The following is a 15,580-nucleotide window of genomic DNA, read 5'->3' as shown; positions in this document are numbered from 1 at the left end:
GGATATTGTTCATATTAAACTAACACAATCACTTTAAAGTACTTAATGTGAATTTAGCTCATTTTGCAAAATAAATACCTTTGGTTACTACAAAACTATCTTGTAAACCAGCAGAGTAGCTCAATGATGGTCCATTCTATGCTGTTCAGGCAATAGAACAACCAATTTCTTAAATTTGTAGGCCGTATCATTCAACAGATGCTATAATGCATCCTCACTGAGGTGAATGTTTCACAGAAAGGAGGATGCAGGCTATGGCAGTAGGGGAAGATTAAGCATGACCCACAGAGGAGGAGAATGCAAAGAAAATGATTTCCAGACTACTACAACTCATCCAACAAATGCAAATACAGGGGACATCTGTGATCTACAATTTCCATTGTTAGAAGCCCAAGTGGAAACAATGAGAGTAGGAAGGAGGAGGTAAGTAATAATTATTATTAGTCATAGGCATGATGTAAAATAAGTCTATTCATTTTCTTGCAATAAAAATCACACCTCCCCCTCTCAGATTTAAAGAGATATTAACAACTATACAGCTTATCTTTTAGTCTTCTTCAATATCAATTATTTCCAGACAACCCATTTTTAAAAACTGGGAGAACAAAGGCTTATAGAAGGAAAAAGAAGTCCAAAAATGAAGAAACTTGTTATCACCCTTCCATTCAGCCTCTTTAAGCAGACATAATTCTGGAAGACATTAGATGGAGCAAAAGGTCAGATAAATATAATTTTTGGTTTGGAAACTTGAGGCCAATAAAAACTTCAATGCCTTCTTTTAAAATAAAATAGACGGGGTGCCTGGGTGGCTCAGTCGGTTAAGCGTCTGACTCTTGATCTCAGCTCAGGTCTTGATCTCAGGGTTGTGAACTCAAGCCCTACATTGGGCTCCACACGGGGCGTGAAGCCTATTTATAATTAATTAATTAATTAAAATAAAATAGAGACAAGCAAACCTTAAAAACAAATTATTGCCAACTAAAAAGTCATCTTAACCTCACAAACAGCAATAGAATTCTACTGAAATATATATTTCTTCATTTCCTTTCAAGAGAAACATAATACCTTTAATTTAGTCATTTCCTTCCTAAATGGAAATAAATGTGGCATTAAAGGGCAGCCACCTACCTGTGAAGAAACAAAATTTAAGACCGGTTTGCTTAGAATAGTTCTTTGACTTTTCTCAAAATTTTGAGAGTTGAGCAAAAATTGCTGTGGACTTTGTAAATGGAAGATATATAACTGAGCAACTAACTAGAAATTCTAAGTCTATTAATCAATGGGTAGCCAATATTTAAGCTAAGAAAAAAGGACAACAAAAGGAAAATGGTAAAAATAACAGTTTTAGAGTATTGTCAGCAAAAAGAAGAAGTGGGGGGAAGAAAAATGAATATAACCAGTAATTGAAAGTAGGATCCCAATAACCAAGCATAAAATGAAGACAAGTTAAATTTCTTGAGTTATAAAAATATTAAAAGAGCAGTGACCTGAAAAATACAACCAAACCAGATTTAAAGTAGGTCTGGATGAAAGTGCACAAACTACCTTTTTTCCCCCCCTCAAAAGTAAGGTTTGTAAGAATCCTGAGAGTCATTCGACCTCTCCATGAAATAGATTATAAATGTGGAAACATTTGGACAAAGTCTTACCTTAATACATGTATATAGTCTACATTTCTATCCATTTAACAAGAATATTATCCTATTTAAGACCTTTGGGAGTTCCTTTATTTATTACACTGTGCCCCATATTCACGGAATAATAACCCAAAGCATCCCCCAGAAAAACGAATCCCTTTAATCCCTTCTAGGCCAGTGATCCTCAAACTTCTTAGAAAACCCAACATCCCCATTGTCCAATACCCCAACAAATATATTCTAATGTATTTTTGATAGTTATATTTTCCAGAATTAAAATTGTGTGCTTGATAACCATGTGACATTCCAAGGGGTCAATGGGACTTCCTGGGCTTATCAGAAATCAAGGAAGACCCCAGCTCTAAGGGATGGGTGGATACGCACTTGCTGAGATTTCACTTGGATGGTTTCTTTCTCTCTCTACATTTATGCCTGTCATGTTATATATGTAAGTCAGTTATATAACAACAAAATTAGATGTTATTAGAATATCAACCTCTGACAGTCTATGAAAATCCTCAGATACACATGTATCACATTATTACATCGTACACCTTAAGCTTACACAGTGTTATATGTCAATTATATCAAAATAAAGCTGGAAAGAAAATATCCTCAGGCTCTTCAAATTCCAGGGCCAAATGTGCTGGTGTCTGAGCTAGATGCCCTGGCAGCAGGAGAATACAGTTCAGAACTCAATGAGTGAGTGCCTATTATGTTCAAAGCACAGTGCTTAGACCTATCTAAAGACTCCATGACCAAATATTTAGACAATTTTTAAAAGAATAATAGGTAATATCTCAAAAAAAGGAGCTATTAAAAGGAAGAAGGAAAGATATCTAGAAAAAGAAAACGGTAAAACAATTAGATGAAATTGTTATGAATGTTTCTCAAAGTGTTTATCAAAGACCAACAGCTATCTCCCAGGGCTTTTGCCTCAGACCTGCTGAATCAAAACTTCTGAGGATGATCCCCAGAAATCCTCAGGAAACTTATGCACATTAAAATTTAAGAAGAGCTATATTCAAGGGACTTTAAACTATGAATCTGCACTTTATATGGTAACCTGCACTTTATAAGGAAAGCAATAGGAAACCAGCGCTGGAGCAGAACAAGGTCAAAGCTGTAGTCAAGAAAGAATGTTTTCAGAATCACATTTGTTTTCACATGAGGTTAACTTGTTACAATGAAAAGAAAATAAACATTTAATCCTCTGCAAAAACAGACTATCTTATTCTAAAATATCAGTTTTAATTAAATTCAGATATTTAAATACAAAACAAATGAGACATTTAGTTCTAAAATATTTTCAATGTTGTTATTCAGGAAATACTTGAATGTTTCCACTAAGTATGTAGCAATCTAATTTATGAAACTAGAAAACAAGTCCTGGTCATTGTACATACATCAGGATTTAAAGGCTAAGTAATCTGTAAATTTCTTTAAAATATCTCACCTGTGAGAAGGTGACATTTCTCTTTAGAATTAACTATTCCCTGGCTGTTGTGGTAAGAAGCAATCTCCTCAAACACACTCTGGCTCAGTTCCACCTAGACTCACAATTCTTTGAAAGCTGTCCTGAAGAGACCTCAGTGTGCAGCCCCTCACTTAGAACACCTTCACAGCCTTCCTGCGGCTTCTCAGACCTGCTGCCTGAACTCTGTTCCTCGCCCTGTTAGTTATCTGGTGCCTCAGAAACAAGTGTTCTGACTTCTGTTACTGAATATCTTTATTCAAATGGTCACTTAGAGCAACTCAAGGACACCAAACACTGAATAGTAATAATTCTCTAATAAACTACATCTTGTGCAATTATTGAAATATGGACATGTTACATTGTGCAGTAAATGTAACACAAAGGTGGTAAATCAAATTTTGAGGAATTAATAATATATTTGACATGCATGAAAGGAGGAAATGCCAAGGAAATCTTTCACAAGAGAAAGAATACTTCTGTAATGTGAGCAATTAACTTTAATTTATCCATTCTGAAAGCTCTAATTTGTAATATCTTTCTTTCTTACACTAATGACATTGAAATAAAGGCGCATGAGGCAATGTAATAGCATTTAGAGAAGTATTTTAACGTAGAAAAGTTCTCTAGGAGACAAAACCACTTATCCTTAGCCATGACCTACAGGCTTTACTTTTGTAAGTTCTTGACAGTAACTTTTATTGCAGAGTGACAGATTCAGTCCTTCAGGAGATAGATCAGACTCCAAATGGATCATTTCCTAAAGCAGTGACACTTTCAATACACTCAGTAGTTCACCAAAAATATCATACTCAGGCACATTTGCTTTCTCAATTTGACAGGTCATAAAGCAGTAACAGTGAGACTGGGTACTGAGAAGAAAGAAACCAGTGGCGAGCTGATAAATGTTTAACAACAGTTGGCACCCTAGGGGGGAAAGTCCTGGTTTGTAGCATTTGCCAATTTCCATACTGTGAATACTCCCACCGTGACCAACTTCAGGTTACCTCCATGATGTCAGTGAATACAGGGAGAAGAAGAGAGTTGCATTATCGGGGCTCAGGAGCTGGCGCGAGGCAGTTACAACATGGTACCGGAAATGCCCAAAGGCATTGAAAACTGTCCCCTTGTTTTACCAAGACCCTCTACCTACTCCCTTGCTCTTGACACGACAGTCCTTACCCAACACCTCATCGGTGCTTTGTCCAGCTCTTGTCCTTTCAAGCAAAACCTTCAGAAATCCTTCTCTCTAAATCCAAACTATCACAACCTTATCACTTAAAAATTTTACCTTTATTATAAATAAAATCACGGAGACAGTGATTTTTCTCACCTTCTTCACAACACTGTGTGATTTTTTGGAATGATCTCCTATACTAAGTACTAAATTTCCTTTAAAAAATTACACAGAATAAGGCTTAGGGTCTGTAATTAATTTCTTGGCTTCGTTTAGGAACTAATACAGCAGCAGATGGGGACAAGCAGTTAAATATTAGTAAATGAGCATTATGTTGAAAAGTAAATGATAATTATGAATTAGCCAAATAATTTCTATATTTACTACTCACATATTGATGCTCCCTTACATAAAACATAACCCAGTAAAAATATAAAGTGTATCCTAAAAATATAAAGTGTATCCTGAAAATATAAAGCAAGCAGTTCAAGGGGCACCTAGCTAGCTCAGTTGGTAGATCATGTGACTCTTGATTTCACAGCTGTGAGTTCGAGCCCCACATTGGGTGTAGAGTTTGCGTAATAAAATTTTTTTTAAATAAATAAATAAAGCAAGCAGAGTTTCCTATTTTTAAAATGCAATATTATCAGTGTCAGAAAGATACTAATAACAACCCCTACTCCGACCAACAGTGTGGCCTCTGACAAATTGCTTAAACCTTGCTGGGGCTCTTTTTCTAAAATGGGAATCGTAACATCTATCTCAGAAGGTTCTTGCATAGTGCTGATACATACCTAATGCTCAAAAATAGGGCAACCACTCAGTATTATAGTTTTCTAAATAGTAACTGTCCTGGGCTTAGCAATACTTTTATAAGAGTTTCTTATAACTGTAACAGGAAAATCTCTACATTAGAACAGGAAGTTTTGGGGCACCTGGGTGTCTCAGTAGGTTAAGTGTTCAACTTTTGATTTTGGCTCAAGTCATAATCTCAGGGCTGTGAGATCAAGCCCCACGTCGGGCTCCACACTGGCGTGGAGCCTGCTTAAGATTCTCTCCCTCTCCCTCTCCCTCTGCCCTCCCCCCACTGCACCCCACCCTCTCACCTCTCACCCCCATGCTCGCTCACTCACTCTCTCAAAAACAAACAAACAAACAAACAAAAAGAACAGGAAGTATCCACATGGTTTTGAAATATTCCGTATATGCTCTGACATCCCATGTCTCTGGACCCAGTGCAACCACAGCCTCAAATCTACCTCTTCCAGGCTCTTACTGCCCACAGCTGCTGTCTCTGAACACCTGAATCTAAGACATAACCCTTTGTAAAAAGCCAGGCTAGCAGCCATCCTTAATTGGAAACAAAATCTAAAATGCATCACTGGGTTTTTAAGAATTTCAAAAGGTAGTAAAAGAAAGTCAAAAGAGACAGAAAGAGAGTTACTCAATTTATTTTATGCTGACCAGTACAGATTTCATTCAATAATTTGACAATGATATATATATAAAAATATGTAAATAACCTAGATAAATTAGTGGAATTACTTTAATAGTACAGTAAAAGAATAAGTTACTAAAATCAAGTATACCTTAGGAATGTAAGGATGCTTAAATAAGAAATCTATAAACGTAAAGGTGAACCTATCAAAAAGTTTTTTAAATGATCACCTCAATAAGTGCCAAAATGTCATTTATTAAAATTATATATCTACTTATTAAGGTTTTTTTATATTTTATTTAGTTAGTTGAGAGAGACAGAGATAGCGAGAGAGAGCAAGAGCAGAAAGGAGGGGGAGAAGCAGACTCCCCGCTGAGCAGGGAGCCGGGCCACAAGGCTTGTTCCCAGGACCCTGGGATCATGACCTGAGCCGAAGGCAGACGCTTAAGGCACCCCCTCTACTTATTAGGTTTCAAAATATTTTTAAAATTAGGAATAAAAAGTTCCTTACCAGGAAAAACAAATAATAAATAATATATGCATAATTTAACACAAGAGGCATTTTCACCAGAACTAGGAGCAAAGGGGTGCCTGAGTGGCTCAGTTGTTAAGCATCTGCCTTTGGCTCAGCTCATGATCCCAGGGTCCTGGGACCGAGCCCCAGGTCGGGCTCTCTGCTCAGCAGGAAGCCTACTTCTCCCTCTACCACTCCCCCTGCTTGTGTTCCCTCTCTCGCTGTGTCTCTCTCTCTAGCAAATAAATAAATAAATAAATAAATAAAAAGGCATATAATGTACCTTCTCAATAAAGCTCAACATGTAACAGAGTTTTTCCCATGTCAGTACTCACCCAAAAGTCCAGTGCAATTTGTTTCTCAGCCATCTCAGTATTTTCAGGATAAGTATTTATTGAAAACAATTAAGAAATGCTGATGAAATCATTATATAATAACTAAAATATCCCAGAGAGTCAATTAAAAATATTTTAATGTCAAATGTAGAGGAAGATGGTTAATTTAAAAAATAAAAGTAAAAATAGCAGCATTAACACAGATCTGCAACGAGAAATTAGAAAACATAACGGAAAAAAAACCCTATTCAAACCACAAGAACAACAAAAAAATAAATATGAATACCTTAACTAGAAACACACGAATGATATATAAAGATCATCAAGCATTTTACTAAGGAATACAGAGAATACATGAGCAAATGAAAGGATATAGGATGATCCCTGGATTGGAAAAAATAATGAATATTTAAAGATACCAATTATTCTCTATGAATCTATAGGTTTAATATAATTTTAGGGGCAATAGCTTTGTCTTTACAAAATTATCCTAATCTTTGCCACACAAATAGAAGAGAACCCCTAAATAAAAATGAGCAAAGGCAGAAGGACTATAGACACAACAGATGGATATTAAAGCAAATTATAAACCCACAAAAGTAAAACACTGTGGGGGCGCCTGGTGGCACAGTCGGTTAAGCATCTGACTCGGTTTCAGCTCAGATCGTGATCTCTGGGTTGTGAGATCAAGCCCTACGTCAGGCTCTGCACTCAGCATGGAATCTGCTTAAGACTCTCTTCTCCATCTACCCCTCCACCCCCCACTTCAAATAAATAAATAAATCTTTAAAAGTAAAACACTGTGTTATTGGCACAATAAAACAGAAAAGATATTCAGAAATAGACTGCAGTAGGAATGTAATAGAAGATAAAGGAGATTGGGAAATAAAAATAGTTCACATACATGAATAAGGAAATAAATGTTAAAAAAATTTTAAGTATGAAAAGGAAGAAAATTGTGCTAAGTATTTACTTTTTGTTAAAGATACATATATATATATATATATATTTTACAACCATAAAGGGTAAAACTTCAATACATTAAAACTTTTATAAACAGAATATAAATCATAGGATGTTTGTCCAATTATTTAGACATAATTTAATTTCTTCCAACAATGTTTCATAATTTTGAGAGTACAAGTTTCACACTTCTTTTATTAAATTTTGTCCTAAGTAGTATGTTATGTTTGATGCTATTATAAATGAAATTATTTTTTTAATTTCATTTTTTGATTGTGCATAGCAAGTTTATAGAAATACAACTGATTTCTGTATATTGATCCTGCAACCTTGCTGAACTCATTTATTAGTTGTAATAGTTTTTTGGTGGATTCCTTAGGAATTTCTATGTACTTTATCATATCATCTGCAAACAGAGATTATTTTACTCCTTCCTTTCCAATATGGATGCCTTTTATTTCTTTCTCTTGCCCAACTGCCCTACCTAGAACCTCCAGCACGATGTTGAACTGAAGAGGCAAAAGTAGACATCTTTGTCTCGTTCCCACTCGTTAAAGGAAAGTATGCAGTCTTTCACCATTAAGTATGATGTTTTGTTAGCCGTGGGTTTTAGTCCATGCCCTTTATCAGGTTAAGGAAGTTCCCTTCTATTCCTATTTTGTTGAGTGTTTTTATAATGATGGAATATTGTCTGGGGTGCCTGGGTGGCTCAGATGGTTAAGCATCTGCCTTGGGCTCAGGTCATGATCTCCAGGTCCTGGGATGGGGCCCCACATCAGGCTCCCAGCTCAGCAGGGAGTCTGCTTCTCCCTCTCCCTCTGCCTCTCCCCCTGCTTGTGCTCTCTCTCTCTCTAAAATAAATAAATCTTTTTAAAAATGATGGAATGTTGTATTTTTTCAAATGCTTTTTCTGAGTCTGTTGAGATGATCCTGTGATTTCTTGTTTTTAATTATAGTGATATGATACAATACATTAATTCATTTTTAGGTGTTAAACCAACCTTGCATTGCTGGGATAAAATAAGCTGATTCTAAGATTCATACAGAATTTCAAGAGACTCAGGATAGCCAAAATAATCTTGAAAAATACAAAATAGTTCTCACACTTCCTAATTTCAAAACTTACTACAAAGTAAGAATAATTAAGACTACGCAATACTGGCACAAATACAGAAATATAGGTTAGTTGAAAAGAATTGAGAGTCTCAAACACATATATTTATGGCCAACTGATTTTCGACAAGGGTACCAAAACCATACAAATGGTGCTGGAACAAACTGGATATTCACATGCAAAAAATGATGTTGGACCCTTTCCTCACACCATACACAAAAATTAACTCAAAATGAATCAAAGACCTAAACATAAGAGCAAAATTATAAAATACTTAGAAGAAAACATAGGGGTAAAATTCCATGACTTTGGTTTTTGCAATTTATGAGGTGCAGTTTTTATAAGTACTTTCAAAGAAATTAATAAGAAAAATAGTAAAATCCACAAAAAGAAATAGGGAAAGATAAAAATAGCCAATTCATAAAAACAATATAAACACCAAATAAGTACACAAAAAATCTAACATCACCAGGTGCTAAGAAATAAGAATGAAAACAGAGCTCATTTGCCGATCAAATTATCACGGTGTTAAGGACAGGGGCAAGCGTAACACATGAGATGTAGATACAGGTACACGTACACTGTATACCTGCATATAGACATTAGATGGATGTTGAATTGTCACTTAAAAAAAATTCCCAAACACATACACACATGCAAGAGGGAAGTAAACCAGAAGGGTATGTAGTTAAACTGTACTGTAAAATTATATAGATGGATTACAATGAGAAAAATACTATTTTCTTAGCATAAAAAATAGTAGGTGTTTAAAAATCTATATGCAAAGGAATTAAAAGAACAATGAAGAAGAGAGCATTTGGAGAGAAATACAGGCTGCTACCCAGAGCAGAGGGATCACAAAAAAAGTTTCTGTAGCTACAACCCAACACCCAGGAATGGAGGCAACAGGCACCATGGGAATGTGCTTTGCTCATGTGGCAAACATCCTCATTTATTACCTGCTTTGGAAGTAACAAGCTGCAGCACAAGAGGCCGTCTGGTTACGATGCCCGACCCTCGAGGGAGAAAGTCCCTAAAAAAAAAAAAAAAAGAAAGAAAAAGAAAGAAAGAATAGATTAAAGCATTTTATGTAATTCTGATTACCTACAAATTTGTAAGTCAAGTTCCACTGTAATTCTCCTAATTCCCAACCTTTCAGTGCAACACATGTCTAAAGAATGTTAGACTCATCTTATAAAAGAAGCATTTGCAAAGTTAAAGAAAGGGGGGTAAAGGGAAGGCCCCTTATATTGAATATTAATCCATGTGTATTGGGACCCCTGGGTGGCTCAGTCATTAAGTGTCTGCCTTCGGCTCAGGTCATGATCCCAGGGTCCTGGGATCGAGCTCCGCATCAGGCTGCGGGAGAAGCCTGCTTCTCCCTCTCCCACTCCCCCTGCTTGTGTTCCCTCTCTCGCTGTCTCTCTCTGTCAAATAAATAAATAAAATCTTTAAAAAAAAAAAATCCATGTGTATTATCACAATGACCTCACTAGAATACGTCCCTCATTCATTTATTCAGCTGGAATTAATAAAAGTTTGTATTATTTTGTATTTTCACTTTATCTTTATTTTCAGAGAATCAGCATTTATAAAAAACATGTGATGCAGAAATTAATCCTTAAACTCTTTTTGTAATTAAAAAATGCAATATTCTGTCCAGCTTCAAGGTCAACATGGACCATTATTAGAGGTATTAAAGGCATATTAGATTATGCCTTCTAAAAATCCTGAAATTTTTTTCCAAAAAAAGTCATACATAAAATGTAGGATAAGTAGGGGGCCTGGGTGGCTCAGTCGTTAAGCGTCTGCCTTCAGCTCAGGTCATGATCCCAGTGTGCTGGGATCGAACCCAACATCGGGCTCTCACTCAGCAGGAAGCATGCTTCTCCCTCTCCCCCTGCTTGTGTTCCTGCACTAGCTATCTCTCTCTTTCTCTGTCAAATAAATAAAATCTTTTTAAAAAAATGTAGGATAAGTAGAGTTAAATATTGCATATGTAGAAATTAACAGCAGAGAAAACACTGAAGTTTGAGTTTTGTTTGTTCTCATTCCTGATAAGTGGGAGTTTATTTAAAAAGGGAGTTTTTTAAACAAATAAAGATCGTATTTTAAATGCATGTTAATACACACTAGACCAATAAAACTGCAGCTAAGAAAGTATTTTATAATTATATCTGCAATGTCACATAAATCATACTGATTGTGCAATGTCAAATTCATTAACATACCTATGACACAGCTTTTAAATGCATTAAAATGCCTTACAACTTTGGAAGATTCATCATTTTAAAAATCACGAATAAATTTGACTCAATGGCAATGTTTCTCAAAAATGGTTCCAGGACCACCAGAAAGTGTCATAACCACAGATGCCCAGGATTCATCCTAAACCTACAGATTCAGAATGCCCAGGGGAAGGTGTGCAGTATCTGTACTCTTAAGCTCCAGGGGATTCTGATGCTCACCATGGTTTGAGAACCACTGACCTCAAGTCAGGATATATTACTCAACAATTCAGTGGGTGATATTGGCATGGGTCATACTATGAGTTTTGTAGAAAACTTGGTAGAAAGAGCTTCAACACAATGAGATTTCAAAGAAAACAGCTTATACAAACGGTAAAGTCCAGTGAGAATGCCACAGAACCCAAGCCTTTAGCTTTAATGATCTTTTAGAATAGAGACTTACAGAGATAAAATTTAAAAAATTTCCCCATACTACAAACAATTTATTTTGCAAGTGCTAGTGTAAATTCTAACAGAGGAAATAATACTGAACAGCTTCTTAATTAAATTAAAGCTTTACTCCTTGATTCCACGGGCTAAGTTTCATTTGGAAAGTCACTGTATGCAACTAAAATAAATAATAGTGAAATTACGGACTTGTATTGCTCCAAAAAATGCCATCTGAAATAAAAAATGTTATTTATTCATCAAAAAAATTCACTGAGAAACTAAGAAGTGCTAGGGAGATGCTGTGGGCATCATCCAGCACTAGACACTGGAGGTTTGAAATCTAATGGGAAGATAGACATGCACATAGAAGACCATTAAAGGAGGGGACAGATAAACTACATTGGAGTTCAGAAAAAAGATAGATACTCTCCTTTGAAAACACCTAAATACATATAATTAAATACTCTTAATATTCTCCAGAAACTATATTAGAGTATTTGCTAGTTTTAATGGTTTCAATAATCACTTAAAACTTAGAACAAGGAGAGCATCTACTCGATGTCTAAAACCAAAAAGAAGTTAACTTGAGACAATCAATATGGATAAAGGGAAAACAAAACAAAACTCCATAGCAAAGAGTGGGAGGGAATCTGTTTGAGCTGTGAGAACTCTGAATGAGATTTTATGATGTATAGATAGATGCCGAAGAGAAATATTCACATTTTAAATGCCTGAAAATGCCATTTAATGAAGTCAATAAAATACTTTCTTAAAAAATTTTTAAAAGGTAAAGAAGAAGGGGGAAAGGAAGAAGGAAGAAAGGAGGATTAGTTGCTTAATACCTTCATGCTGGGATCTGTTTCAACTCATGTTTATGACATATTTATAATGTAGATTTAGTAACAATCCCTTTGAACATTATTAAAGTGAAACATAATGTATCAAACATTTTAAATAACATAATTATCATGTGTTTGGCTTTTTAAAAAGTTAGCCCACAGATACATCTAACCTCTTTCTCTACTTTTTTATTAAGCAAACAGCTTTGCATTAAAAGTAATAATGGATTCAGGAACCCAACGCCCTTCTTACTAACTCACACTTACTGGCCCCCTTCATGGCTCTCACCAGTCCTACTTCCGGCACATATATTCTCACCAAAAGTCAAAAGATTTGGTAACCAAATCCTGCTACTTGGAAGTCTCTTCTGACTTAACAGGAGTATCTATGTGCAACAAAGCACTAGAGAGAAATTTCTCTCTTCTGAAGAGTCAGTGACTAACCTGGCATCCTGAAGATTCATGTCATTCTGATGATCCAACAGCATGAAAACCATATGCCCAGCACACTGCTGTTGTGCAAGCTAGAGGGCCAGCCCTCAAATGAAACCCAGAGAACGTTGCTTTGAGTCCCAGCTCCACCACTGAATGGACAAAATTCTCTCTAAATCTTAGTTTCTTTTGCTACTAAACTGAGAACCTTATGGATCGAATGAAATGCAGTATATGGCAACTTTTAAAAACCCAACCACCATAGACAAAAGTAGTACTATTACTATTGCTATAGCCACAGCATGTTTTCCCTAATATTGCAGTATGCTCTCATCTCAAAAAAATAAAAATAAAAAGCCTCTACACACAATAATTTAACATTCATGAACAGAATTTAAAGATGAGGAGCCACAGACCCCACCTGAACCCCTTGGTGTTGACCAGCCGCACTGGTTTGGAAAGCTCATTTCCTTATATCTGCCTCCAACAGAGAGCCAAGGCCCTGATACAAATAATCATGAATAATTCATTAGCCATTGTATGCAACCATCCATTTGAATTTTATTCTTTTCGATGCAGTAGGTGGTTGGTTCTCCCATATGTACATCTTATGGGAAAATTACTTTGCTAAATTAATGCAGAAAAAAATGACTATGCCTTTAGTATTACTGTGGATAAACTACATATTTCTGTTTATGGTCATGCATCTAAAAATATAAAATTTGCATGCCATTTTTCTCCATTTTTTCTCATTTGCATGAACCTTCAAGGTAAAAAATAAGAAGAGTAATCTGAAGACTCAGCATCATCTAATTAACTCCATTCTATTGCCTGAGTGTCTTATTTATGTATTCATGGTTGGATTTTAAGGCAGGAGGAGTACTTCCCTCTCAATGACACATAGCAGCTACAACTCAAATGCTTTTCTTCTCTCTGGACCCACCTCAATAAAGCATTAATCTGCACAGTCTTAACAGCTGGTCTTCAGGCAATAAGTCAATGCTCTTTCATGGTTTCCTGACTCCTGCCAAAAAGTAGAGAATAATTCCCACACTATGGTCAAAGAACCGTCTTGATAATATTTCTTACTGGCTCTTCCAGAAACTTCGGTAACAAGAAATATTATTACTGGTCCACTAGGAAATGACTGACCTTTGGAAACCTAAAAAAAAGGAAAAGCATACTTGCTATATCAACGAAGCTAAAAGAAATTTTTCCCTTAGCAACAAATAAAGCAAATACAGAGATGAAGAAAAAGGCAGGACCAGACCTCAGAAGCCTTCACCTGTATTTTTTTTTTCTTCCTATAAGAACAGAAAGGCACTGAAGTGATAAGATTTGCATTTCAGAAAAATCACTGGGGGACTGTATAGAGAATGTTGAAAAAAAGATAAAGACAAAAGACAGGGAGACTAGTCACTAGCCAGTCTGGGTCATTGAAGAAAAAAGATAATAAAGATTAAGTTCAGAATAGTAATGGCAGAGATGGAGAGAAGACACCAGAGAGTGGACAACTGATGGGACAAAATTATCATTCTGATGTGGAATGAAGTGATATGGAGGAGTTAGGATAAATCTCACAGTTCTGGATTGGTTAGCTGGCTGAGTAGTGGTACCATTAACCAGAACAGGCAATACAGGAAGATCCAGTTATAGCTGTTATTTATATAGTGTTTATCGTGTGCCAGCCATCATTCTTATTTGATCCTCAGGTATGTGCTCTTGTTATTCTCACTTCACAGATGAGGAAGCTGAGATACAGAAAGATCATATAATTTTCTCAGAGTCACAAAGCTACTGACAGATCTAGGACTCAAACCTAAAGAGCCTAACTCTAGTTTCTGTGCTAATGTGACTATTAGACTATGCTACATTGTAAAGGAAATGGGGAAGAAGATAAGGGAACAAATTGGATATATTGATAGATATCTGGAGAATATCCAAATGGAGACAAGTATACAGTTAGACTGAGCAACTGGAACTCAGGATAAAAGTCCTGTCTGGAGATAATCTGACAGACATTCATGGACCAGGTAGCTAAATCCAAAAGAATAGACGAGTAGGAATGGAGTGAAGAAGAGTGATGAATAAGGACTCCGGAAAATACCAATATTTAATGGACACTGAAAGAAATAGAACTAACTGAAAGACTGAAAAGAGGTCTCCAAAGAGGTAAACCAAATACTCTAAGTCAGAGGTATTCCCAAAGTCACACTAGCCTCTTACTCATCTCCACCTAAATGTCTCATACTCAAGCTCTACAGTTCAACTCATTATCATTTACCCACCATGTTTTTCCTCCTTTATTCCCAATCATAATACACATCATCAGCATCCACACATGTCAGCCAAACCAAGTACATGGGAATCATCCATCCTCCATTTTCCTCTGTCTTCATTCTCACAATTGGTCACCAAGTCCTGCTGATTCCACCTTCTTAATATCTCTTAAATGCAAAAAGCTGTCTTCTCTATTTCAATCACCACCACAGGTACCACCAATGCTCATATGGATCATTATAATAATCTCCCAATTAATTTCCCTGCGTCCAAATTGAGCATACTTTAATCCAACCTCAACAGTGATATAAGTCCCATCACATCATTTCCAGACTCTAAATCATTCAATGACTCCCCATTGTCTTTAGCATGAAATCCAAACCATAAACTAAGCAGATAAAAAGTCCTGTCCTTTGTGGAAGTCTCTGGGTGCACATGCGCTCTCAGGCTCAGTGCCTTGGCACATTCCATGTTCCCCTCTTGGGATACCCTCCCCCCACTTCTTCCTCTAGCCAACTTCTACTTGATCTTCAACACTCACCTCCACATCATCTTCTCTGAAAAGCCCTCCTTGAAATTCCCCATGCATGCCTCTATCTAAGCTTTCAACACATACTTGTTACACTGGTCTAATTACATGTCGGCTCCCTCACCCCTGTGTTCCTCCCAGCCTCCTTTAGTGCCCAAGTATTAATATTT

The 15,580-nt window shown here is 36.2% G+C and overlaps 1 protein-coding gene across 8 annotated transcripts in view; it reads right to left on the bottom strand.

The window, feature by feature from the left end:
* Positions 1–15,580, bottom strand: part of DNM3 (dynamin 3) — a 543,403-nt gene that overhangs the window by 449,616 nt on the left and 78,207 nt on the right. For all 8 annotated transcript variants that reach the window (XM_032393370.1, XM_032393365.1, XM_032393366.1 and 5 more), the window contains exon 2: positions 9,612–9,685. In XM_032393370.1, the coding sequence (XP_032249261.1) occupies positions 9,612–9,685 (74 nt within the window). The remainder of the gene's footprint in view (positions 1–9,611; positions 9,686–15,580) is intronic.

This window comes from Phoca vitulina, unplaced genomic scaffold (genome assembly GCF_004348235.1).
Source record: "Phoca vitulina isolate PV1807 unplaced genomic scaffold, GSC_HSeal_1.0 scaffold73, whole genome shotgun sequence".
NCBI classification, from domain to species: Eukaryota; Metazoa; Chordata; class Mammalia; order Carnivora; family Phocidae; genus Phoca; species Phoca vitulina.
Note: the sequence above shows the minus strand (reverse complement) of the source record. Positions and strands in the feature narration are given on the sequence as shown.